Raw genomic sequence first — 27,538 nt, forward strand, 5'->3', positions numbered from 1 at the left:
CGCAACGTCGTCGCTCGGCCGCTGCCACCTCCGCTGCAACCACCTTCCGCCGCCCGCCTCCTCCCGCTCCCCAGGCGCGCCGGCAGGTGGCGCTGCCCAACCGTCCTGCCGGGCGGCGCCGCGCCCCGCTCCCGCCGTCCCTTCCGCCGAGGTGAGGGCGGGGCCCCGCCGCCGCTGCGCCCCGCCCCGCCCCGCCCCGCCCCTCCGGCCCCTCGGCGCGGCGCGTGCTGCCCGCCGACCTCCTCGAGCAGCGGCAGCGGTTGGCCGCTCCGCCCGGCCCGGCGCCTGAGGGGAGCCCTGCCCTGCTCGGCCCGGCGGAGAGGCAGGCCGAGAGGGGGAGGGAACGGCAACGGCAACGGCGTCCCCTTGCTGAGGGAGAAGCCCCACGCCATGAGCCCCGAGGAGAAGCCGCCACCCAGCCGCTCCCGCGGTGACCGGCCGCCGGCACCGCCGCCACCACCACCACCAGCTCAGCCCGCTCCCGGGCGAGGCCGGCGGCGAGGCGGCTTCCTGACGGAGATCCGCACGCCCATCCGCACCGAGCCCTTCCAGGAGCGGTACAGCCTCAGCCCCGGCAGGGAGCTCGGCAGGTGAGGGAGAGCGGCGGGAGGCGGCTGGTGCTGCCGCCCCGTCCCCGTCCCCGGGGCGCGGGAGGGAGGAGGAGGAGGTGTCTCCTGTCCGCCCACCTCCCCCCACCACCCCGGCGGCTCCACTGCCCGCGGCGGAGGGGAGGGCGGGCCGGGGCCGAAGTCAGTGCTTTCCCTCCTCCTCCGCTGCCCCGTTTGAGCAGCACTGGATGGTAGCGGGGAGTATCGGTGCCCTCCCGGTGCTGGAGCCGCCTTTAGCTGGGTCAGCTCCGAGGCCGTGCCCGTGGCAAGTGCTGGGTTTGGCTGGCAGGGCTGCTGGAGGGCAGCTGTCAGCGCAGCTGTACCCCAGCTGCTGGCCCCGGCTGCTTGTCCCTTCTAGAGACCGAGCCATCCCAGCCCTATGAAGCTGGCTGGGAAGATACGGCGCTCTTCCCTGGGAACCGGTCTGGAGTAGAGAGTATTGCTCTCGATTTCCACTGGAGATGGAAACCTGCCTGTTTTGGTTGTTCTTTTTTTTTTTTTTTTTTTTTTCTTTCATTCTTGAGCTTTGTAAGCCGTGACATGGGGAAAAACGAGTCCAGAGGAGACTGGTTTGTAGTAGCGTAGGCTTGAGAGTAATCCAATGGTGGAACTGTTCAAAGAACTTAAAAGCTGGTTAAAAGACTTGGTTTTGAAAGTGACTCCAAATATAAGGTTTAATCAATGTGTACTTTCAACACGTGACTGATAGCATGAAAGGTTTGAGGCAGAAAGTCTCACTAAAAGGCTTTTGCATCTCAGGAGCTATATATGTGGAATTTCAGCACCATGAAAGCAATATTTTTGTCTGAAATTGTCACTTACTAAAAGAATGACAGTATTCTTACTCACAATCATATGTGCTTTATCTAAAGAATATTCAGATAGAAAATATTAGATTAAATACCACAGGACATACAGCAAGATACACTCCTTAATGTGTGTTCTTTTGCAAGTTATGGTCGCTGTGTAGCTCAGGTTATACAGTAGCAAAAACAACCCCTTGGGAGCTAAAGAGGGAAAGAAGAGTTTCAAAGCAAGGGTAACTGCTCTAAGTACCTTTAACAAATTTTTAGGTTGCGTAGGTCTTAGCATAATGCTCACCTAGTAACTGCTGTACTAATGGAATAATACCTGCCTAAACATAGTGGCCTAAAGCATTCTCATGGGAAGCAGGTGGGAGAAGCATCCCGTAAAGTGATAAAGCTTTTTTTAGCATGATGTAACCAGGATGTCCAGAGCCTGGAAACTGAAGCTAACTAAATGCAGGCTACAAAACAGCCTAAACTCTAAGCAACAGTGAAGGCAGCGTAGGGACAGTGCAGCACAGGATGTCCTAGTAGCACTACTGCTGCTTTTTTTTTTTTTTTTTTTTTTTTTTTCTTTTTGGTTTAAAGATCAGATAACTTTTCAGAATATATTTTGCAATTCTGCCATGGAGCTAGTGTCTCTTAGAGCTGGGTGATATTCATTGGCCTGATCAGAAAATAGACTAGGTGAAGCTTCCTTCTGGCACACATAATACAAGAAAAATTATTAGCTTTACACTATAAACAAGAATTAAGTACTACAGCAAATCATAGTCTGCAGTTTAACCAACTGAATCTCAGCACAGATTTTTGTATGGAGTCATTTTTGACCAGAACTACATTTAAAGATGACCTCCATATGAAGGTTGTGATTTTTGCATCTGTAGTTATGTTAAAATGAGTTCTGTGACTGTTCTAAGTGTTTGTCTTGGTTTTGTGCGACAGTTGCACATATTTTGGTTCAGACTACCTTTTTCTCTCCTCAACTTCATAAGTGTTTTCATTATCTTCTCTCTTAGAATATAGAAATCTATACATTTGAGTGTATGTGCCTGGTTTTTTATTCAACAATTTGGAGTGCTTACTTTTTTACTACCTTTTGATTAGAAAACCCCTGGATACTTCAGCTCAAGTACTCGCATTAAAAACAATTTTGTGCTAACTCATTGTGAGAAAGCATAGGTGGTAAATGGAAAGTCTCTCTGTCACTTGTAACTGTCTCTGTTGTTCTATTGATAATGTATGCTTAGCAGAAATTGTTTCATTTTTACCTGTTCATAAAGTGTGTAAGTCTCTACTTACGGGTAGAGTTTATCTTTACAAAGGACTTGGACAAATTAGCACCCAGGTGTGACAGATTTTTGTCTCAGATGAAAAGCAGTCTTGTGCACACAACAGTCTATTGTAATTCTAACTTGTTAGCTGAATTTGCTAATGAATAATGTTTATACTCTCTGTATTCATCCATCCCACTTCCCAGAATTAGGGAAACAATTTAAAAGCTGAACTTCAGATAGAGGTTTTGAGAATAACAGCATTTGTATAACTTTAGTTTAAAACTGACAGCAGGGAGAGGAAAGAAAGCAGATTTAGCACCATTGCTGAGAGTAAGGCTGCTGCATGAACTCAGCAGGTTTGTGTGCTCTTTGGCCTCCGATCCAGTCAGTTAACACATGTATGTTGAACTCGCCATGGCACCTGGGGCCTCTCTCCTTTGTTCCCTTGTCACCTATATGTGTAGGAGGTGGGAAGAGGGGGGAACATGGGAAAAATGTTGAGTTGGTGTGGTTCTAGCAATGCAGGGAAGGGAGGCACTGGGGCTGCTGGCCCCTGGTGGCATGTAAGAGGTGAAAGTCCAGGGGAATCATAAAATCATAGAATGGTTAGGGTTGGAAGGGACCTTCAAAGGTCATCTAGTCCAACCCCCCTGCAAGGAGCAGGGACATCTCCAGCCAGATCAGATTGCTCAGAGGCCCCTCCAACCTGGCCTTGAATGTTTCCAGGAATGGGGCATCGGCCACCTCTCTAGGCAACCTGTGCCAATGTTCCACCACCCTCATTGTAAAAAAATTTTTCCTGATATCTGATCTGAATCTACCTCCCTCTAATTTAAAACCATTATCCCCCTTCCTATCATAACAGGCCCTGCTAAAGAGTTTCTCCTCATCATTCTTGTAGGCCCCCTTGAGGTACTGGAAGGCCGCAGTAAGGTCTCCCCAGAGCCTTCTCTTCTCTGGGCTGAACAGCCCCAACTCTCTCAGCCTGTCCTCGTAGGAAAGGTGCTCCAGCCCTCTGATCATCTTCATGGCCCTCCTCTGGACTTGCTCCAACAGGTCTATGTCCTTCTTATGCTGGGGGCTCCAGAGCTGGATGCAATACTCCAGCTAAAAGCCATAGATCAGCCTGTGAGGAACCTGGTCACAATGTCACTGGAGGGACTTGGGTACAAAGCCATAGGAAATCAGGCTTCGTTAGTTCTGATCATGGAGGGGGGAAAACTGCTTTGAAAATGCAAAGCTTATGTGCTTCAAAAGGCTGCCGCCTTATTCAGTAGTTGAACAGGTATTTGCAAGTCTGTCAAAATACAGCTGCTAGGAAAACCGGATTAATTTAGGAAAAATACCAGAAACTTAGTTATAATGGCTATTCTGTAAGTAGATTGTTTTAAGATAACATGCAAATGGTGGGTTTTTTAATGAAATGTTTTCATAAGTGAAATTGTGGGCTGGTCTTCACAGTCTTATCAATGTTACTTGTCCCAAAATCAGAATGTTCTCACGCAACTCTTCATCTGCATGATGTTTAAAATAAAACTTACCTCTGGATATTTTAAGGGTGCCACTTCTCATCAACTTGCTCAGACTTAAGTGTTTTCAGACGGTGCTAGCTTGAGTTAGGTTAGTTTGAAGTTGTGTAACCTTTGCAGAGGTCAAGACACCAATTGCTTAACTCTTCTTCCCCTTACCATCTATGTTTAAGCCATAATTGTATGCTAAAATGGGGAACAAGGTATTTTGTATTACCTAGAGCTTCCTTAAAGAGTCTAGAATAATTGTATTTAGTTGTTTTGCTCTTTTTCCTCAACAAAAAACAGCTGACTAATTGTACACAAAATATTACTAGGCTATTAGGTAATTCTTCAGCTCATTGATGGAGCATCACACTCTCTTCCTTTTTTATGTAAAGCAGGCTGTGTACATATTGGAAATCATCATTTGTGTACAGAACATAGCACTCCTGATGCTAGAGCTGCATTGGCGGAGGGCATAAATGAGTAGCCTTGCTGTCTTTTCACTAGAGGGGAATGGTCACCTTAAATGGTTGCTTTACAATAAGCAATCTTCTGCTAGCAAAATGTATTCAGCACATATGTGTAAATGTATGTTAAGTGCAATTCAGGTGATTCTCTGCCTTCCCTGTTTTTTGTTAAAGCAGATAAACTCATTCACCACTCAGAGGTAAGAATAACAAGTATTTTAATCATCTGAGGAGACTGAACAGAAAAAGGAAATATATTTTTTTTTTGTTTCTAATTAGTGACCTTGCTGTAGTTTCACGTGCAGATAACCCATGTCTCAAATTTCTTTTTTCCCTACAAACTCTGGCATGAACTTGCTTATTTCTCAGGTGGCTTTTAGTAACATGCATCTTAGTGGTACATGACACTTGTGCAATTTTGTACATCAGTAAGAATGTGTGTGCTATCACACTTCTGTGCTCAGCTAGCATGAAACAGCTGTGGAACTAAGTGAAAGTGGAAAAGACGTGAAAATGAAGAGTTGCAGGTAGTTGGTTCCACCATTTGAGAATACAGCTATGTGAGTAAATTATTCATGAACATTAGAAATTGAACCCCCACACCTTGCTGTTTGGAAATAAAAAATTGTATGGAAAAAACCTACACTTCAGAAAAAATGTTTGGTATGAGTTTGTAATAAGTTGCATATAGTTTTGTGGATCTCAGAAGAGTCTTCTGAACTTCATAAACAGTAAATATCTTCACAGGAATCGCTGTTGTTCCTGCCTGTGTTGCAGTGACAGGGTTTTATAGATAACTTTAAAAATAATTATTCAAGTAGGGTTAGTTCTTTGTTCTTCTGAGCCGATGAAAACCAAAATTAACTAGTGTGACATAGATGTTCCTGCTTATCTGATGTGACATTTGATTTGTGATTTGAGGCTTTTGCTTTAAGCCATAATGTATGCCAGATGAAACAATGCCAATTCTGTTGGCAATCTGAAAAGATGACATTGAGCTTCTTTGTAATCAGATATGATTTATCTTAAATCATAATTCTTGAATGAGACTCTTTGAGGACCAAGAACTACTTCTAGTTTCCTATTCATGTCTCCCTTCAAAGCATTTTTGTTTGTGTTTGGATGGCTGGTAGTCAGTTTTTAACTTTGGAAATGCACATTAAGTATTTCCTCTCAAAATTGCTCTTCCTTCAATGCAGTGTTCTTGCTGCTAGCTCTTCTCAATGCAGCTAAACTAGCCACACTCTGATCTAATACAATTTTCACTATTTAATAGGCTTTCTATAAGGAGTTCTGAAAAAGCGGGATTTTAAGAAAAGTAAAGATGAAGCGTATGCGATGTGTACTTTAAGCTTGTTTATATCCGTCTTATCTACTATTCTGTTTCCATCAAAAAGGAATTCCTTACAAATTTATCTTTTGGCTTAACTATACAGTAGATGGTATCTTTAGATCTCCTCTCTGAAATTCTCAGTCAAAAATCTAGGTTGTTGCACAATAATTGGTTCTGTTAGTTATAAAACATCAGGTTTGTCAAGTTTGATTTTTTGGGGGGATTGTGTTCAGAAAAGAGGAGTTCTACAGGCAGTAGTTATAACAGCTCTAATTATAGGTATAACCGAAAAGAATCTGGGCAGGATTCTTGCTCTGAAACAACTAAGAATTAGTATTTGTCAGCTGGCTGAACTCCCGTGTAACCTGTCCTTCTCATTACGTCACCTATCCGGCTTCTGGCCAGCTCAGCTGAACAGGACATGGGTGGCCACACACAGCGGTGCCTCTTGCTGCCCGTGAATGCTGTTGTATTTCCATAGTGACTAATGTGCGATGAATCGGCAACATTGGTACTCATTAGGCTAATTAACTTGCTTTCAAATAGATTTTGTATGTTACACAAAACAAGACTGTGCTTCTTGAAAGCTGTGTTATAGAGATTTCAAACTTGTCTAAGCTACTTTCTCTAGGTCCTTCAGTGCTGCTAGAATTAAAAGCTTTTGACTCTGCGCTAAGGCGACGCTCAACCGGAAGGAAACTGTATTCACAGACTATATAAAAGAAACAGAGAAGGCTGAACCCAGGGATCTAGCATTTTGGTATAAAGGCTTCCTATCTACCAAGCACTAAAATGCTGTGAAAAGGCTTATCTGCTTGTCTCTCGATTTATTTTTATCTGTTGGGTTTGTTCTTAATCAGCATAGTCACTAGGTTTTTTTTTTTTTCCTGTGCTGTTTTTGGTTACAATGCTAAAAACCTCAGCAAGGATTTTAACACTTGATAAATGCGTAGTTTAGTATTGTACACATCATACAGATGCATGTCTTCATTTGGAATGACTTAAAATCCTTTTTGCTGGTTACAGAAGAAAGGTTGCTCTCAGTCATGATTAGGATTGCAGTACTGGAGGGATGTTTATACTTGTAGCTACAACACTAATGTCACAAACTTCCTAGAAATCTACCTAAAAGAAGTACTGTCCTTGCAATATTTTGAGGATCAGGAGCATTGTTAGCACATTCCTCTGTTTCCTGCTGAGCTGTCTCTACTATACACATTTGTTATTTCTTCCAACATGGCTTTTGATAGATGTGTACCAGGCACCTTGCAGGTTGTTAGGCTCTGTTTGAGGCTTTAAGTGTCTGTTCCTCCTGTGGTGTTCTGTGGTAACTCTACAGCGATTAATTCATATCATAGTGATCTTTTGACCACATCTTCCTAGTGCTACAAAATCCTGTCATATTATTTTCATGCACTTGCAAAGCAAAATTTGTCTTAACATACATGTTAGTAATTAACTTTCTCCCAAAAAAAAATAGATTCAAGACATTGAAAGCATATTCTTACTGTTTGTCCACCTTTACAGCCATCTGGGCTGTTCTCTGATCTAGTCTTAATACCTATTGTGCTGTAGATAATGTGTGCTTATGCCAAATATTATTCCTGGAGGAATAACTGTGGCTGTATCAGTGGTGAGAAGTCAGATTACTTCAGTGAGATTGCCCAGCAAATACCCACTTTATGGGTGCGTACTTGACTTAACTCATTTAGACTGGGTAATTTTGAACCAAATGCCTATTAAAAGCAAGCTGACCAAAACTTCTTTTAGCAGTTACATGTCGTATAAATGTAAGACTACCAATAAGTTAGGAGGTGTGAGACTGAAAACTTTAACATGAGATTAATTTGTTAATTCTGTGAACTTCAGCTGGGAGGAAGGAGAGACAAAACCCTTGTAACTGTATTCCAAACCAGATGAGGACTCTTATTTTGGTTTCAGCAACCCTACAATAAGTTAAGAACCAAAATAAAGATCTCCCAGCTGTTCCTGCAGCTTTATAAGAAAATTTTTACTTATAAATAAAAAAAGATAGTTTTGATGAACATTATACCTGTATGGTAAGAACTAAAAAAAAGATTGCTGTGCTTCAGAGTATGAGAAGTCATCCTTGCATTAGACGACAGATATTAATTAACAGACCCTTTCAGTCTAAAAATCCATACTGTATGAAAGGAACAGAGTGGAGCAGGTAGCGTGAGACTGTTGCAGGGAAGTTTAGAGCAGACGCTTCAGCCCGCAGTGCTGTGGGGGAAGTCTTCTGACGTAAGCTGCTGCCGTGTGGTTTTACCGAGCCCGTGGCTTGGTGCAACTCATCGGTTGTGTGTTTTGTCAGAAATGACGCTCAGTAATGTGGGTTAAGCACTCTGCTCAGTTCTGCTCAGTGTGTCTTTGTATTCACATGATCATTGTCCCCAAAACTTTGTTAGCTTTACATTGGTCAAGCTGCTTAATTTTTTTAAAATTATCTATGTTCCTCACTTCCACAGTGAGACTAAGAATAAGGGATTTTAAGAACTATTAAAAAATCAGAAAACTCTGGCTGTTATCATTTGAGACATATTGTGGTGAAAATACCAAGTGCCATCTTTGAAAATGCAGAGCAGAGTCTGGATATTATTGCCTGGCAAACGGAGCAGGATTTTGAGCGGCTGTGCAATATGAGTGCTGATTGCTGTTGCCTTGAATATGGTGGGATACTTTAGAAAACAATAGCTGGGCAATTACTTAAGCTATTGTATACCATAGTCACAGACAGCATAAATTGCCTGTTTGCATACTTTGGTTTCTGCCAGTTTTTTTAATGAAAGGTTTGAGAATACCTTAATCTTGCAAACTAGCACAGCTTGTTTGTTCTGTATTATTGAAATCCATATTCCTTGAATTGATAGGGTTTTTTTAAGTCCTTATTTTTAACGGAGGTTAAGTTGTGTTCTGACTTGTGATCTTACTAATTTAAGTGTAGGGATTATCCCTCAGCAAGGCATATTTCTAAATTTATAACATATTTTAAATGTATTCATCAATAGTTATTTAGTTCAAGTTTCCTGTAATGTTAATTTATAAGGACTGTACTGATGTTGTCACTAAGGGACTTAATTTTAACTTAAAATTCTTCTTTCATTTCAGAGGAAAATTTGCAGTGGTGAGGAAATGTATCCAGAAAGAAACTGAAAGAGAGTTTGCAGCAAAATTCATGAGAAAAAGAAGAAAGGGCCAGGACTGTCGGATGGAAATAATCCACGAAATTGCAGTTCTTGAGCTGGCACAATGCAACCTTTGGGTCATTAACTTGCATGAAGTCTATGAAACTGCAACAGAGATGATTTTAGTCCTGGAATAGTAAGTACTAGTAATAATTCCTGAATAAACTTCTGCAGTATTTGCTTAAAACTAATAATGTAAAAATACTGTGTGTCAATATGAATAATGGGAAAAGATTTTATTGCTTGCCTTTTTGAACTTGAGTTCAAAAAGAATTGCTAAGAAAATCAGTATTACAAGAAGTTATGTGCAGTCTTGTAACTAATGCAGATTATAATGTTTTTTCCAATTATGTAGTATCTTTCAAAGCTGAACTGTAATTTATGTAGTTAAAAAAAATCATTAGTGAGATATGAACTGTGTATACTCCCTACTTGTAGAAGAGGAAAGTATGAGCATCTGTTCAAAACCTGAAGTTTTTCATTGACAGTTACAGAGACAAGGTGAAATTCGGGGTTTTTTTTACCAATTATTAAAAAGGTATGGAAAGCAATGTCATTGTTAAAAAGAAACTATCAAAAAAAACCCCTATGATCTACAATAAAAAACTCTCTAAATCCTCATCTTTTTGGGGAAGAAAAACAGTAGGAGGATTCAGACCTAGGACAATTTCTTTCAAATGACATTTGACTTGTGACTCTACATTTGTCTGTGTGTTTTTCCCCTCTTGAGTTTGTCCAAATGGGTGTTTCTGCAGCTATTGTGACTGTTCATCTAATATGCCAGTGGCTTAGATATTTGACATCTAGGTTCCAAGAGGCAGCCAAATGCTTGTTGCTATTGAATTCTGTTAAGATCCTATGCAAGCTCTATGAATTTTAAATAATTAGGAGAGGAACAGTGAGGCCTGATAGTTCAGAAGGGACTTAACCTGTCTGCTAAGATAAATCTCCTTTGTACAGCTATTTTCTTGCTTTTGATAACAAAAAGAAATGGTGAGAACTCTTGTTTCCCAATCTGGTCTTGTTCAGAACTCAAAAGAAACTATGTCTTTAAAGTTGAGCGAAATGGAATGACACCATGTCTGCTAAGGGAAACTTCCTTCTAGAACACGCTTTTTCAACTTATGCCCTCATGGAATTCATGATTTATGAAATATTCAAATATCTGTTATAATACAATGTTATGACAGTGCTTCTGGAGTTTTAACTGCTGTTATTGGAGACTCATAAATACATGCTTTAAACGCTAGTAGCACAGATCCAACTAGAATAGTTTAAATTTCTGGATCCTGTAGGGATATAACATGAACAGTAGAATCCAAAGCTTGATGTTAGCAATGGGTTTTGTGATAATTTTAATGCAAAATTCCTTGTTTTCTTTTAGAATTCAGTTCTCTTACAATTGCAAAACATTTTTGATGCCAATTATTAACTAGGTTGTTCAGTAGTCACCAGGATGTTAAGTAATTAGCAACATTATTGGTTTTATATGCATCAAACAGTCATACCTTGTTTCAGATAAATACCTGTGTGTTAGAGTTGTAAATTATAAAAACAATCTTTCCCTGACTTCAGCAAATATGTCTGGATACTTCTTTAATGTCAGCATGTTCCAGAGACATGTTGCAACAAAACAGGTATGAATGTTAGCAAATTTCTGACATTCTGTATGCAGAGGATTAAAGAACATATCTAGACTGCAAGCTTCTCTAGGGCATTTCAGTTTCTATTAAGCTTGATGGTCTGTGTGGCAGATCTTTATCTCTGGAAGGAGAAAAATCTGATACTTAATTGTTAGCCACTAACTTTATCCGCTAAGGTTTTAAAGTGTCTTGACGTTGAATCTGTCATGAGGGGTGAGGGGGACACCTCAGGCAAAGACATGCTTTGCCCTCATGAAAAGAAATATTAGTGTTACGCAGTGGGTTGTCTTTCAAGCAGTATCAGTTTTTAACAGAAAACAAAATTGGCCACTAACTCTTAAGTGCTGAGCAATGGGAAGCAATGAGACATTACAGCGTTGGCTTCAGGTGTAGGATAGCAGCTTGGTGGCTGTCTGAATCCACCCTGTCCACAATCTCTGACTTCTGTTTGTTGGCACAAGACCTCAAAGAGAAGATTTAAGTAGGAGTTGAAGGGGTAAGTAAGTCTGAAGGGGTAGTAAAGCCTGGAATTAACCTGGGTCAGTCATGTTTCTATATGCAGTACTAAATGGAATGAATGAAAAAGAAAACTGGACTTCTACTGAAAAATATAGAAATACAGTCTGGGAAACCTGACACATCAGAAATAAAAGGAAAAAAAAAACAAACAAATTTGGTAGCTTTTGGGCTCAATATTTGTCGGTAACCTACCTGGCTTTTTCCAATTTCTTTTGAAAGAAAGAGCAACAGAGCATCTGTTAAACAAAGCCAAGTGCAGGGTCCTGCACATGGGTCGTGGCAATCCCAGACACAAATACAGGCTGGGCAGAGAATGGTTTGAGAGTAGGCCTGAGGAGAAGGACTTGAGGATGTTGGTTGATGAGAAGCTCAACATGAGCTGGCAATGCACACTTGCAGCCCAGAAAGCCAACCACATCCTGGACTGCATCAAGAGGAGCATGGCCAGCAGGTCGAGGGAGGTGATTCTCCCCCTCTACTCTGCCCTGGTGAGACCCCACCTGGAGTACTGCATCCAGCTCTGGAGCCCCAGCATAAGAAGGACCTGTTGGAGAGGGTCCACAGGAGGGCCATGAAGACAAGAGGGCTGGAGCACCTTTCCTATGAGGACAGGCTGAGAGAGTTGTGGCTGTTCAGCCTGGAGAAGAGGAGGCTCTGGAGAGACCTTATAGCTGTCTTCCAGTACCTCAAGGAGGCCTACAGAAAAGATGGGGAGAAACTCTTCAGCAGGGCCTGCTGTGGAAGAACAAGGAGTAATGGTTTTAAATTAGAGGGGGGTAGATTTAGATTAGATATTAGGAAACATTTTTTACAATGAGGGTAGTGGAACAGGTTGCCCAGAGAGGTGGTGGATGCCCCATCCCTGGGAACATTCAAGGCCAGTTTGGACAGGGCTCTGAGCACCCTGATCTGCTTGGAGATGTACCTGCTTGTTGCAGGGGAGTTGGACCAGGTGGCCTTTAAAGGTCCCTTCCAACTCAAGCTATTCTACATTTCTATGATCTGATGCTTAAGAACTGGTATTTTTTATAAGTGTCCATCACCATATGTTTATACATCTACAGAAGGTATAGATGATATTAGTGGATCATTAGTGGGTTGGATATTATAGAAACCTTTATGTGTAACTTAAAAATCTAGACCATCAAGTTTTTTTTTTTGTTTTTTTTTTTTTTGTTAAGAGCTTTGAACTAAGTAATTACCTACCAGGGTCTTGTGTAGATATAGTAGACTTGCTATGCTTACTTTAAAAAAGAAAAAAGTTGTCTTTATCATCTTGAAGGACATAGTCAGAGTTTATTTGATATGCTGGATGAAGTACTTTTTACACCTATAGTTATTTGGACCTGGATAGCATTACTACTTGTCCTACATTACTTAACATTACTTATTGTCCTACTTACTGGAGGCATGACTGGTTAAAGTAAGAGTCTGCTGTCAGGAAATTATTTTTTGGCATAGGATTCAACAGATAGAACTTGAAGCAAAACCACTGTAATCAGAAATAACTTGCTTCTCCAATGTTTGCATCATGCCTATTAGAGCAATTAACAAACCTGTTCTAGACGGCAATCTCAAATGAAGACTGGAGCTCTTCAAACATTTTTAGGGGGAAAGTTTTCAAAAGGTGTTAGTTACTTTTTTGTTTGCATTTCAGTTCTTGGGCTGCCTGATTGGAAAGGTTAAGGGGAAAAAAAAAAAAAAAGATGCGTTTGTCTGAGAACCAAGAACTTAAAAGAACAGTATCTACAACTTAATGTATTTAGATGCTTCTCTTCTCATATGTCCTCTGATCAGATACGGATTTACAGTTTCCTCGGGCTTTGGGGACATTGATATGTTATGACAGCCTTACACTGGAAGAATTCTCAGCAAATTCACTTACTTGCCTACTATCTAATGGTATGCCTAGCCAAGGAAAGGAGGCTGACTGTCAGCACTAGTGAACATGAACCTTTGCTGATAGTGTTACGACTACCTTGGTGTGATCTTATTGTAATATAAGCTCTGTTTACAGAAAGGAGATGAGTTTCCATTTATCTTCCACAGATAACCCTTTTGAGAAAGGCTTTTGACAGAGCCTAAGATTCAGGAAGCAAATTTTTGATCCTTGCAGACTGTGTATGGTCTCACTCAGCATTTGAAATCAAGTGTGTTCCAGGAACTTGTTATCTACGTATCTATACTCTGAGGATTTGTACTTCTGAGTCTTTCAGAAGACTATCTTAATGTCTGATCCATTAAAGCTGTAGGACTGTTTAATTTTTTCAGATGCACTCAAATAGATTCGTTCAATCTTTTTCTAATGATATGCTAAATGACTGTGTTAATGTATTGTAAGGGCACTTGAAAGAGGTAGGATGCTGAATTCCATACAGTGCATTGTTAAGATATGTTTGAAGGAAGATAAGCAGTCTCCATTGAATGTAAAGTAAACATAATTGTAACCAAGATTAATGCTCTAGACTTCCAAATGACTTTCAGCTCAATTATGCTGATAAGCAGTAATAAAATGTTAGCATGCTTTTCATTGATGAAGAACAGTTGGATTTCACTTGAAACCATGGAGAAGTTAATAGGACAACAGTACTTTCATAAACAAATTAAAATACGTAAAGGATTTTGGTTGTCGTAGCTTTTAAGTTTGTAAAGAATTCTTGTCTCACATTTTTTCGTATGCATAGGTTAAGGGAGTGTGTACTAAAGAAATAAGGCATTCGAAGTAACACTGGATTTCAAAATGTTGTGGTCTTAAGTATTTCCCTTTTTTTATTTTTTTTTTTTTTTTTTCTCTTTCAAATTAAGATGGCATCTTTTCCTAAAGACTACCTTGTCCTAAGGACAACTCTTTGCTTTTATCCTCTAGGAACATTTTCTGTGGAGGTGGGTGAGGGTGCCCAGTGGCTTGCAAAGTTGCAGTTTCATAATGACCATTAGAAAAGCTACAGCTTAATAGAAAATGTGTTCTTAGAGAATAAATGTTATAAACACCAGAGAACTCCTGGTCTGCATATATACAGAATTCATAGCAATGACATGCCCCTAATACTTTCCTAGCAAGTATTTTAATCCCTTCTGTGGTTTGATTATTTTTTTTTCCCCTGGACTTTAGCTAAGGAATAGAAAATAACTGAGTTGAAAGTATTGTGAAGGAGCTTGGCAAAATTTGGCGTAGATGTGCAACAGAATCTTTTTTTTGGAGTGCATTTTGACATTGTGCTTCGAACCACTTGTGACTGGGTTGGCTCACAGCTAGCTGACTGTTGTGCTTAAGGGAATCAGTTAAGCTCACTCCACAGCAACAATACACAAAAATCTTGCAGTAACACATTTCCCTGTGTTCCTGTAAAGGGTTGCTAGTGACTTGTTTGAATTTGGTAATTTTTTGATAGAATGAATTGTCTGGAAAAAAAGTTGTTCTGTCTGCATCCTAAATAGCAAAGTCAATAGAAAAATGAAACATTGCATGTGAAACCACCTTTCAATGGGAAACTTTTTTAAACTGTAGTATTAAAATTCTAGGTAGCTTACATTTTAGCTTGGTGGCTACTTCAATGTTAATTTGTTTATTACTGTGCCTTAATTGTAACAGATGTGTACCAAATGATCATAGAACAAAAACTGCCCTAGTAATTTTCGTAGTAGATCTTATTGCTTCATACGCATTATAATTTACTGCTACAAGGAATTAAATCATTCTTCCAAGTAACATGTTATGGCATTCTTTCTACTTTAATTTATTGATTATAGTAGATGTTTTTCCATCCTTATCTTGAAGATTCAATAGATGTTGCTTTTTAAAATAACTTGGTTTAAAATATTAGAATACACCATCCAGTGTCAATTTTTAAAATGCCTTTAATAACTGAATCCTGTTGAAAGCTAAAACATTACTTTTTCCTTGAATTAAATAAAACTGTGTTGAAGAAAGATGTGATAAAGCATCAAGCATATGCAATTTTTCTAGAGGAATTAAAGTATTAATATTCCTTTGAAAGCTAATTTTATTCTTGAGTTTTATCATCTTTGATACAGGATGAAGAAAAATAATTATTTAATGGACTTTTTTAAAATAAAATCCTAGTTTAATAAATCAAATTGTACTTCTATACCAGTCTGCCAGCATATAGAACAGAAATGTAGAACTCTTTAGAAAAAGTTAAGATGAAATCCTCTTGTGCTTGTGGGACAATCCACAGGGAGAATTTAAAATACAGTAGTGAGACTATCTGGGAAGGCAAAAAGTTTTTTATAAACCATGAGGCATTTTCAGATACTAGGAGTGTAGCAGTGAAATTATACTGAGAAAATGGAAAATTGAGCATATTCGTGTTCTTCTGGGTGTACATAAATCAAATGCACAATTTTTGAAGAACTCTCATTTGCTGTTACAGCCTTGTTGAATATGCCTCAGTCTTCTGGATTGCCTAGGTAACATTTATCAGAAAAGAGCAAGCAAAGGCAGAGTAGATGGCTGTGCATCAGAAAAGATTAACGCTTGTGCAAAGTCAGGTTTGGCATGTCACGTTTTGGGGTGACACCCCGAAACCATCTTTCACTAAGTCATGATTATACAGTTTCATGCAGAACAAAGTGTGTATGTATTGATTTCACTTACACATTGCTAAATAGTAACAGTCCATATGCAAAATGGTTCCATTCTAATGTTCTTATGCCCATTCTTGTTTTAAGATGGAGCCTCTGCTCTGCTTATTTTACTTCTGATGCTACATGGTTATGTTGTAAAACAATTTTAGTTCTCCAAAGTTGCTGCTATACAGAGATGGTACTGCATGTGGATTCAGAGTACTTTAAAAACATTCGTTCGTCTGTAGTGTTTTGTTTTGGTTTTGTTACTTTGTTATTTATTTAAACATATACAAACAAAAGATAAGGAAGCACTTTGAAAGCTACAATTTTCAAAAGTATTTATAGATCAAAGCCATTTAGAAACTTAATGCATCCCTGTATACCAGAGACTTCACTAACAATTCAATTATAAACTTTTCATTTAGGCTTTTGACTATGCACAAAGTGTTTTGAGGAGGACTGGAGGTGGGGCTGTTTTACTTTGTGTTTACAAAGGCTTACCTTGGCCAAATTTCCATGTAGTTTCATAGGAATAGTAAAAGGCGCATCTTTTATGTAAACACGGCCCTCAAAAAAATGTGCCATTCATCTTAAAGCATAAACAGTAGTGTTTCCAAAGTAGTCTCAAAAGTTTCTGTAGTATTCATATTCTATAACCTAAATTACTAAGATCTTTGCTTCTTTCCAAAGCTGCCATACTGCAGGCTGTAAAAGCTTGCCAAATGTTTAATAACTGAAAATATCATTATTGAATGCTAGTGCCTGCTGATCTTGCCTATGCTAAATAAAATAGTATGCGTAGAACAAAATGAATGCTATAACTTAGTCTTTGAAATCATAAAATTTTTATTGTTCCCTAGTGCTGCTGGAGGTGAAATCTTTGACCAGTGTGTGGCTGAAAGAGAGGAAGCCTTCAAAGAACAAGATGTTAAACGACTTATGAAGCAGATCTTAGAAGGAGTTTCATTCTTGCACAGAAGCAATGTGGTTCATCTTGACTTAAAAGTAAGATTGTTGCTCTGTTTTTCTCATCCATTTATTATCTGCTGGCTTCTTTATTGGTCATATGTCATACTAATGGTAATTTGTAATTAACACAATTTTTATCTAGTTATTCCTCACACGATAAAATTCAACCTTTGAGATGCAGTAGGCACCAGGATTGCAAGCCTTTTGGGGAGTTTCTATGATTGTGCCAAATATAAACTTCTTTTGATTAAGTGAAATGCAAGGAAGTAAAAAGTGGATTTGCATTGCACCTTAAATTTCAAATGAGGACTTTGGGTAAGACCTGGCTCATTTTTAAAGTGCAGTAAAGCTGTTTGTGTATTATATGGCTATTAAAAAATAAGTTGATTTTTGTATTTACTTGAATTTTAATGAAGCAGAAGGACAATGGAGACATAGGTAGTATAAAGTGTAATGTTTCAGAAGTGTTCATATAGGACTGGTAAACAATATATTGATGTGTTAAATGTATTTATAACACTTCAGGGTTTTTTTTTAAATTAATGTAAAACAATTTAAATGTTTGTCATTTACTGCCAAACAGTTGGCCACCACCCTATTGGTAATCACTTATGATGATTTACTGGAGTAAATATTTTTTTATTACTGAAAAATAGTTTTGACTCAAATCAAGACAGAAGTACAGTTGCCGTCATACAAAATCCACAGTATTGTTTATGGTTTAAGAGAGTTGTAGCAGGGATCCAGAAAATTATAATCTCCCATTGGCAGCAAGCTGCAATTAATTTTCTTTAGCTTCCAACCATACGCTCATATGGAAGATGCAGATTTATCTCATTTTGTGGTTGAACTACTTTTTATACTGCCTTGCTTAGTAATAACAAAGTATCTTGCATTAAAACTTTTGAATTTTTTTGCAGGTGCAATTTCCATATTTACTAAAAGTGTAGTAAGCTGCTACATGTTTCTTCTGTTCTGTTGCTGAGATCCTTACTTAATTGCATTTTGGCAGTAGTACAAAGCTACCAGTAGATTCCAGTATCAAGCTGTACATACTTAATAAATAACCTAGCACATCGTGCATCATTCATCAGCTAAAGCAGATGATGAGTAATATTTGCACGCAAATATCTCACCTGCCTGGTTTGCCAACCATTTATTAAATTATCTCTGAAATCCTTTAATACCTTCTGTAGCCAATTGATTTAGTCTTATAGATAGAATATTAATAATTGTACTAAAATAATTAATGGTAAATTTTTAGCAAGTGATGTGAGAGTAAGTGTTAAGAAGGACTAAAATGGAGCGGTTAGAATTCCTTAAAGTTCTAGTACACTTACACGAGATACTCATTGTCTCTACTATGGTTGGCCAAAAATACTTCCATTAAATTTCCTTGAAGCAAAGTGTGTGAAAATTAAAACATGTCTATTGTAGACAGTATATATTCATACATGTTTATAGTTAAAGTTGTGGTGTGCTGAGCACTATCAGCTGGGTATCTGTAATCAGAAATGTGTTGTGCTTTTTTTGACTACGGTACTTTTCTTAATGGCAAAAGTAGACTGGGGCATTGATTACAGCTTGTGGAGAGGTACCTTTTCAAAGTTCAGAAAAAGCTGATTTAAAAACTCCTTCCAACTGATCAGAAATCTTGTTATGAAATTGAGCATCTCCATTTCTCACTGAAAAATCCAGCACTGCTTTGCTGGCTTATAAAACTTAATTAGCAAAGCAAATTGTCTAAGGGTTTGAGTTTACTATGTTGACATGTTACGGCGGTGTGCAGCATGTTTTTGAGAAGTGGATCTTGATAGGAGTTCTAATTGCAATGTGGTTACTTTAATGACCTATGAGACTATTGGTCCTTTTGTGAAATAAAGTTTAGAGAAGCCTTCAGAATATTGACAAATAAGGATGATGGAAACTGCAGGATTAAAAACCATGACTTGTGAAGATTGATTGACCCACCATGCCTTGCAAGACTTGAAAAAAGGCCCATTTTTCAAGGAACTCAAAAATTGAAGTTGGGTGCTGGTTTTGCCTGCATGTTTGTTAAACCCCTGGCCTCAGACCATCTTCTAGTGTATTTTATGGTACATGCTGCTTTACCTGCTGCTTACAGCACTATGGAATTTAGAAAATACTTAGTTTTGTGGGGTGACATTTGGAAGACTTGTGCCAAACTTGCTGCTGATAAGCAAGGTGTTTGCCAGGTTTACAAATACTTGCTAAAATGTTTTCCTTGTACTGTTAGTTTCACATTTGGATCTCTAAAAGTTTTCCTTTTGTTTGTCTGGTACAAATACCTTTGGAAAGGTCCATCTAATTTTCCTATGTTGCACCTTCAAAAAAAGTCAGACCCTATGCCCAGAAAAAATTAAGTCAAAATAGTTGTCGGTGTGTGATTGTCAGCTTGTTGTTGTAGTTCTGTATTAAAAGTCTAATCAATCAGATCTGCCACTGCCAGCTAGCTTGCTTTGGTTTCTGTCTGCCCCCTTAACAGATGCAAGATTTTTCGTATGAGCTGAAACACTGCAGGTAAAAGGGAGCATTTTGATGTGGCTTAGCAGGGTTGCCACCTGATAATTTCTTTCCAGGAGCATGGATCTCCTAAAAGATAGGAGAAAAAAAATTGCTTGTTTTTAATAGCAAAATCCCATCATGTAATGCAGTTTTGACTTGAAGAAAGAGCAAATGTAATGCTACTGAGTGCAACTTAAGTATCACTTGACAGCATTGTGCTGATGCTATTTAATTTGCAGTGTGTGCATAGATTGTAGTCAGGAGTCTTTCATCTCCTCTTAATGGTGCATAAAAGCTGCAGAGAAGGGAGGGCTACTTTCTTTGTGTTTTCATTTGCTGTTTGAGGATGTTGAATTGATGTTTGGTAAAAGCTTAAAGGAGTTGGGAATGGAAGAGACTTTAGAAAGGCATGGGGTTTGAGGAAGGACTAGCTGCCTCTCGTCTACAGCAGAGATAGGTAAAGAGCCTTACATAGCCCTGGGATCTGGGAGAATGACTACTCCAGCACTCTCTTAGAGTATATATTACCCTGGCTATCCAACAGGCAACTTTTCCCTTCCTTCTGTATTATTTTCAAGATATTGTGTACAGTGAGAACAACTAGCAAAATCATTATTTGGATTTGGTTTAGGTGTCATTTTACACCAATATTCAGAAAGCAAACAGGTAATTAATTACAAAAGTACTGGCCTGTTGCAAGAACATTACAGATTAATTTTCTCATCTGAGTTTTCCAGGTGGATTAAGGTGCAATGTTTATTACACAGAAGTGTAGAATTAATAGAAATGTAGTATTCCTTGTCTAAAGGAATAACCAGAAAACTAAGAAAAGAGTTAAAAATTAAAATATTGATTTTTCACAGCAAAAGAGCAGTTTAATCTGGAGTTCAAACCTTTACAGCAATTAGAGCAAAGCTGTTTATTAATAGGCTAGTATAGGTTCTACAGAACCTATTTTGATTACAGCCTTATTTCTTTATTTGAGACTTGCATTGCTTATTTCGGGGAATAAAGTGTGATGCCAGTCTAATATGTGTGCTCTTGTAGTGACTGTTGCATTTTTTTCCGTTTGTATACATGGACCAAAACAACCCAACCCCCAGGTAAATTCTGGCCTTACATTTCAATTGCTTAAAGATTCGGGAGTCCTTAAACTTTTTTTTTAGGGCAGATTGGTCAGCCTGCATTTGTGTCTTTACATACTAGCTAAGGTAACCCAGCTAGTCTTTTTTTTCCATTTCTACCCATTGTTGCTTGGATAATTCCTGTCTTGTCTTCCAGGGATCTGATTTTTCTTCCTTTACAGTATCATAAAATTAGATCCCTAACTTAATGTTGCAGGTTAAGGTGAGGCATTGATTAGTTTAAAAACGTGACCTTTATTATGCATCCTTTGGCATACTCTTCTTGAAACCAACTAAAGATACAAAAAACATTAGGGCCAAAAGTTCATAGAAACTTCTGGAATATTAGCAAATTGGCAATTTATGGATTTTGCCATTATATAGTCAGTTTACAAGACTGCAAAATCTGCTGACAATATAGGGTTGAAGAGTGTCACATTTCACTAAGTACACTTATTACAAACTATGTGTGTTTTGCAGAATAAGTTTCTAGATAAGAACAGATCTTTACATATATTTTCTTACTTTGGTCTTTGCACTGAAGTTCATAGTGTCAAGAAAGCTGTGCTGTTTTTATGTGACAGTAGTTCAATTTAAGTGAAAATTGTAAGACTGGTTAATATTTGCATTGACAAATTACACTTTTCATTGCTATTACTCCTAACATGATACAGGTATAACCAACATCTCAAATTCCTAAAGCCCAAGTTTCTGATTGCTGATAGTATGCCTGGAAAAATACAACTTTTTTTCTTGTTTCTGTTTTCTTGTTCCAAAGGTAGCTGGTTTTGGCCATGCTAATGTGACATTGGCCTAGACTCGTGTGACCCCATCATGTGGCTTCTGTGCACATAGTGGTCGTGTAGCGAAGTACATCCATTCAGGTTGTCCATTTAGGCAGGAATTCTTTTTAATGATTTTGTTCAGTGAACAACATAAGAGGTTCTAAATTGGAACCTTTAAGCCTTACTGCAGTAGAGGGGGAAGTTCTTAAGTGTTGCCATCGGACAGTTTTCATTAACCATTTCATTACTGCTTGACAGTAAGAGTGAAAGGCCCTTTTTAGAATGGCTGCCAGGAGAGCCTCTGGTCTGCAGATCTCTTGCCTTTCTGGGCTAATCAGCATTACGCAAACCTAGATGTGTTATAGCAATGGAAAAACAAAAGAGAGAGAGCTTTACTTAAAGTAATTTATTTTAGAGTAATTATGTCAAAAACGATGGTAAGTTCAAAGCTACGGCTTCTTTAAGGTTTCATGCTGGTGTTTAGACTGACACTTTGCTTGAACCTCATAATGATTCCTTAAAAGAAAAAACTACTGATATTTCATTATGAATTTATTTAGGTTTATGACTCAATTCGTACTGTGGACAGGTTTTTTTCTGCGTAGGTGTGTTTTGAGTAATAAGATTGTTGATTGTTTTTTAAAAATAGACAAAGACTTCTGGCAACTACATTATCTACGAAAATATTGTAATACAGGGTTTAAGGGTTTATAATGAAACATTTCCATTTTAAAAATTTCCTTGTTTCAATATAGAGAACAAATGCTTTTCTCATGCTTTCTATTTGCCTCTTCAGAAAGTAACTGTATTTCCCACTGGGAAGAACATCTGAGAGGCTAATTAGGGAGGCATGGTCAGCATTTTAGGATGTTTGCTTTTCTAATACAAATACAGAATAACAAATGTGAACTATAAAGCATATGGTAATGCAGAGCTCCAAAAGCCTTTGTATGGTCACCAGATCCCAGTTTGTAAGAGGGGGAAAAAAAAAAAAAAAAAAAGCATCATGGAATTAGTTAGCAATACTATGGTTTAACTTCCCAGGAATGAAAGAACTTGACTATGTTTAGGTCTTGCACGAAGGAAGACTCGCCCAAGATTTTTAAAAAATGTTGTTACACAGTTTTATTTCTGTTTTCAAAAGCGAGGGTGTTCATGTGAAAGCATGCCTTCATGATTGGCTAGGGGATGAGGAGAGAATGGCTCAGTGATTAGGGAACAAGTATAAATGTTGATGCTAATCCAGTTGGATTATCCAGTCAGTGGTTGCTTCCATATTCTTCATCTTTTGCCCTTCTCCCTTTTCAACCACCTCTGATGATCCAGGTTCTCAATAAAGGCTTCTTCACTTTCATGGAACTTGTGTTCACCAGAGGTACGAATGTAGTGTCAGCTATCAGTGTTACCATTCAGAGAAGTTAATGTTAGAACCCAATGTCATCATTGGCCTTAGAGCAGGGAGGGTCACACCTTTTTTTTTGGCCAAAGATATGCTTCATTTACAAAAAAAAAAAACAACTCTTAAGGCCTATTATCTAAAGTTAGTTTTCAGAATTTTTTTTTTTTTTTTTTACTGAGTTAGCATTCCAAGTAGACGGTAAGGAACTTCTTAATGACCACAAAGTTGCTTTGAAGGATGACAGCCAAGATCTAGTGACGTCAGAGCAAACAAGTTTATTCAAAGGTGATGCTCTTAAAAACCTGTTTTTCAGGCTGCTGTATTTTTTTTTAAACTGTTCTTCAGTTAATATTCTGTAATAGGATTGTTTGTTCTTTGAATAAGATTGAGGTCAGTTGCAACAGACTTTTTTTAAACAGGTATAGTCAAAATAGTTTTATGCATTCTGGTCTTTTAAAAGTATTGGGTATTTTTGGACACCCTTCAACAGGAGGTATTTTACTCCATCTATTGGAAGGAAGCAAGGAGGAAAGGAGAGTTTAAAAGGTGATGTGAAAGACTAAAGGTACAAATGTGGATGTATTCATATGCTGTTGTTTGATAACTACTGGCATGTCTTTTGTATGTGTTCTAAGCTAATAAAGGTAGATGTCTGATTCTCGCATATAAACAGAAAATCCTGCCTCTCCTTTTAGCGTATGTATCTCTTCCACTTCAGCTTAGGGGATGAGGGGGAAACCTCGCAAATAAATAACAACTACAATACTTAGGATCATTTATGATACTTAGGAGCATTATGATATCATTAGTATCATTTATGATACTTAAGAGCATGATCTAAAATAATGATACTACATGGTGTCATAGACATTAGATTTGAATGATCCTGAAAGTCTCCTCCTTTTGTTTTTTCAGCCCCAAAATATTCTACTAACCAGTAAGTCTCCTCTGGGAGACGTTAAGATAGTAGATTTTGGCCTTTCCAGAATAATGAAGAGCAGTGAGGAACTAAGAGAAATTATGGGAACTCCAGAATACGTAGGTAAGTTGTTACTATGAGTGATATAGCCCTGAGGTGGGGACTGTCCAGGCTTTTGTGGAGTGAAAAGAGAAACTGCCTCAATTTACTGAACACCAGGCTGGCTGTGTAGTTGCTATGTTGAAAGATCAGGTTGTTCCTTGAATGTGGTACTGCTGTAAAAGCTAGAACTGGCAAGCCTTGCCAATCTGAACGATGATTGTGTGCTTGTGTTGAAGATGCATACACACATTAGGTGATTGTTACCAGAGGTGATAACAGGTATTACTTGGTTTAAAAGTTGTGGATGTTTTGTATCTATTTCATTTTTTTAGAAGCTGTTGTGGTTTAGCCCTATTCACCACACAGTTGCTTGCTCTCCCTCCCCCTTCCCAGCAGGATGGGGGAGAGAATTGGGAAGAAAGGAAAACTCAAGGGTTGAGATGAAGACAGTTTACTAGAATAGCAAAGGAAAATTACAATAAGAATATAAGGATACTAAAATATAATGATGCACAATTTCTCACCACTCTATGTCCCAATGACCGATACAGCCTGTCTGAGACAGCAATCACGGAAATGAAGCTGAGCAGCAAGCAAAGAAGTGAAAGAGATAGCCTCACCCTGGCCAACCCCCACTTATATACTGAGCATGACGTTTATGGCATGGAGTACTCTCTTTGTCCTGTTTGAGTTAACTGTTCTGGCTCTATCCCTCCCAGCTTCCTGCACCTGCACATTAGCGAGACCTGAGAGGCCAGACAGTGTCCTTGGTCTCTTTAGCAACAACTCATAACATCAGTGTGTTTATCAACATTCTTCACATACAAAATCCAAAACAGGTCAGCTACTGAATTAACTCCATCCCAGCTGAAATCAGGATAAAAGCAAATCATTCCAGGCCTTGAAAATATACTTGAAAATATCTTTAAGTTGTATAGTGTAGGTATGGGTTTCAGTGCTGGAATATAGAATGTTGGATATTTCTCATTTTTTCCATAAGAAATGTGTATGCAGCTTCCTTAATTGGGGCGAAGACTGGCCTGGCTTCTGAAAAGAACAATAAGAGAAAAACAATTGGTTTTACTTAAAACCAATGAATGATAGTAATTACTTAAATAACTTGGATAGAAATATTTGTATTTCAAAAGACTGTAATGCTTCAAATGGCTTACCTTCAATTTTACCATGTGCCCGTTATTGCACTATATAACTACAATATAATGTCTGCATATGACAAAAAAAATAAAACTTGTGGTGTTTTTTTTTTTTCCCTGAATAGCTCCTGAAGTTCTGAGTTATGATCCAATCAGTACAGCAACTGACATGTGGTAAGCTGAACAAATTAATGATCATCATAACTTACTTTACTAAAACAGTGGGTTGGTTTTTTTTTCCCTAAAAAAAAAAAGGACAAAAAAAGCCTAAAAACCTGCTTTTCTTTTTTTTTTTTTTTTTTTCCTTCTAATTTAGGAGCATTGGAGTACTGGCATATGTTATGCTAACAGGGATATCACCTTTCTTAGGGGATGATAAACAAGAAACATTCTTAAATATATCTCAGATGAACGTAAGTTATTCTGGAGAAGATTTTGATCTTATATCAGAGTCTGCTGTGGACTTCATCAAAACTCTGCTGGTTAAGAAACCAGAGTAAGTAGAATACACAATTGTATAGGCTGATATGTTTGGATTCATTTTAAATGTACCAAGTTATGACACTTTCATTTTTAAAGTGTAAGGGAATTTTGATTATTCATATTTTATTGTGCTTTTACTTTTCATGTCTATGAAAAGAGAAATTCTCAATTTCCCTCCAAACTTGCATATTCTGAATGTGTCCAAGAGTTAATAATTAACTCAAATTCTTTTCAGAAAACTGTATTTGAATTGCAGCATGTGGTACAGTATACTGACTTTCTCTACAGGTGATGTCTTTTAAATGAACTGTGCTTTTGAGCCTTTTATTCTTGATAAGTTGGTAGAGTACCATACTTTTTTCTCGTTCGTTAGCATGCTTTTGTCAATGAGAAGAAAGTTGGAAATTCCACATCTCAAAATAGAAGAGAGGTTTTCTCTGGAACTTCACCAGTTCTTCATAGGTCATGTCAACTATTGAAATTGCCTACAGCTTGTCTATGAGAATACTTTAAGAATGTAAGGATTGGATAATTTTACTATAGAAAGAAAAAAAATTGTTTGTATAAACTTTGCAAGTTGGTTGGAAACAAAGTGTAAACTGTGATATTTAAGTATCTATGGACTCCTTTATTTTAAATGTTAGCAGTTCGTCTCCTTGGGCTGCTGTTGGTCTTTTTTTGGTAAAAGGCAGCTCTCAGCACTTCTTTTACAGGTTCTATCAGTCTGTCTTTAATACAGTCATATCCTTGGAATAATTTGTATGAATCTTTTCTGCAAAGTAGTGGATTTCAAATTCATTTTAACATTTATTGTAACACTTTCCTTCCTTTGCAGGGACCGGGCAACTGCTGAAGAAAGTCTTCAACATCCATGGTTAGAACAAAGCAATAATCCTGCTTGCAGGGCCTGGAGTAAGAGCGCAGGAGGGGACACCAGTGATGTCACCCAGAAGGATGTAGATTCTGCCTCTGAAAAATCAGTAGATGCCGAGAAGACTGAAGAGGAGGATTCAATAGTGACTGAAGAACTAATTGTAGTGGCTTCATATACACTGGGACAATGTAGGCAGTCAGAAAAAGAAAAAGTAACTGAGCAGAAAGCCATTTCCAAACGATTTAAGTTTGAGGAACCATTGCTGCAAGAAATACCAGGAGAATTCATTTATTGAACTGTGTGGAGCTTCATAGCTGTAACTGGAAGGCAGTGTTTTCTACTAAACAAAAATATCCTAGCCAAGTGAATTTCTGTTATGCAATAAATGTTCTAGATAAAAGAAAATGTTGATAAATGGCATCCAAGGAAAATGTGCCAAGTTTTTAATTTTATGGAACAGATAAACAAGATTTCAAGTGGCTGACAGGAATTTAACAAAGATAAAAGCTTATTTTTGTTTGTAATTTTTATTTCTGGGTTTTTCTTTCTTGATAGCAGGGTTTTTGTTAATTGTTCCAGTGTTTTGGAGAAGTTGACATTGGAAGTGTTTCAGTGACTGATGTCAAGAGGAGTATTTTAGGATATGTTTTGGTATTTAATGCAAATATATAATGCTGAGTTTTCCTCAAACACCTTTTAGCACTTCTGACTTCAGTGGAACTATCTACTGACCTAAAAATTGTATGAGAGGAGAATTTGATCAACTTGTTTGACATACAGATTTCAAAGTTATGCTGTGTATATATTTCTTTATTTACATGAATTCAAAGACCCATACTCATCTAGTATATAGCCAGATAGTGAGCTGTGCTTCTCTAGGAAGAGATGCATGTGTCACACAGGTCAAGAAATCTGTATCATATCAGGGAATGATTCCAGATCACAGTAGTGATATTTCTTTATTTGGGAGCACAGTAAATTCCTGCTTTGGAAGAACAGTAAAATCCTGCCTCAGAGGGTGATGAATTTGCTGGAGTGAGTCACTCTTGAGAGCCAGCAGAGATCACTCCCTTTCCCTCCTGTGCTGGGTGAGATGTGCTAGTAGAATCCAGCTCAGTGTGACTGCACAGTGTTGATGAGTGGAAAAAAGAATGACAGAGGATCTGATGTAGTTCTACTGAAGTTCTCTCCGCTGACTTCACCATGTTAGATCAGACAGTTTGTCCAACTAATGATAAGT

The 27,538-nt window shown here is 38.2% G+C and overlaps 1 protein-coding gene across 1 annotated transcript; it reads left to right on the plus strand.

Annotated features, from left to right (window-relative positions):
* Window positions 1-219: 219 nt before the first annotated feature.
* Window positions 220-26,809, plus strand: STK17A (serine/threonine kinase 17a). The gene is made up of 7 exons (XM_086743046.1): window positions 220-590; window positions 9,135-9,347; window positions 16,824-16,968; window positions 23,682-23,808; window positions 25,067-25,115; window positions 25,258-25,437; window positions 26,260-26,809. The coding sequence occupies exons 1-7, from the start codon at window positions 391-393 to the stop codon at window positions 26,591-26,593; spliced, it is 1,248 nt and encodes a 415-aa protein (XP_086599172.1). The 5' UTR covers window positions 220-390; the 3' UTR covers window positions 26,594-26,809.
* Window positions 26,810-27,538: the final 729 nt, after the last annotated feature.

Source organism: Chlamydotis macqueenii, chromosome 2, assembly GCF_036417535.1.
Source record: "Chlamydotis macqueenii isolate bChlMac1 chromosome 2, bChlMac1.mat, whole genome shotgun sequence".
Classification (NCBI taxonomy): Eukaryota; Metazoa; Chordata; class Aves; order Otidiformes; family Otididae; genus Chlamydotis; species Chlamydotis macqueenii.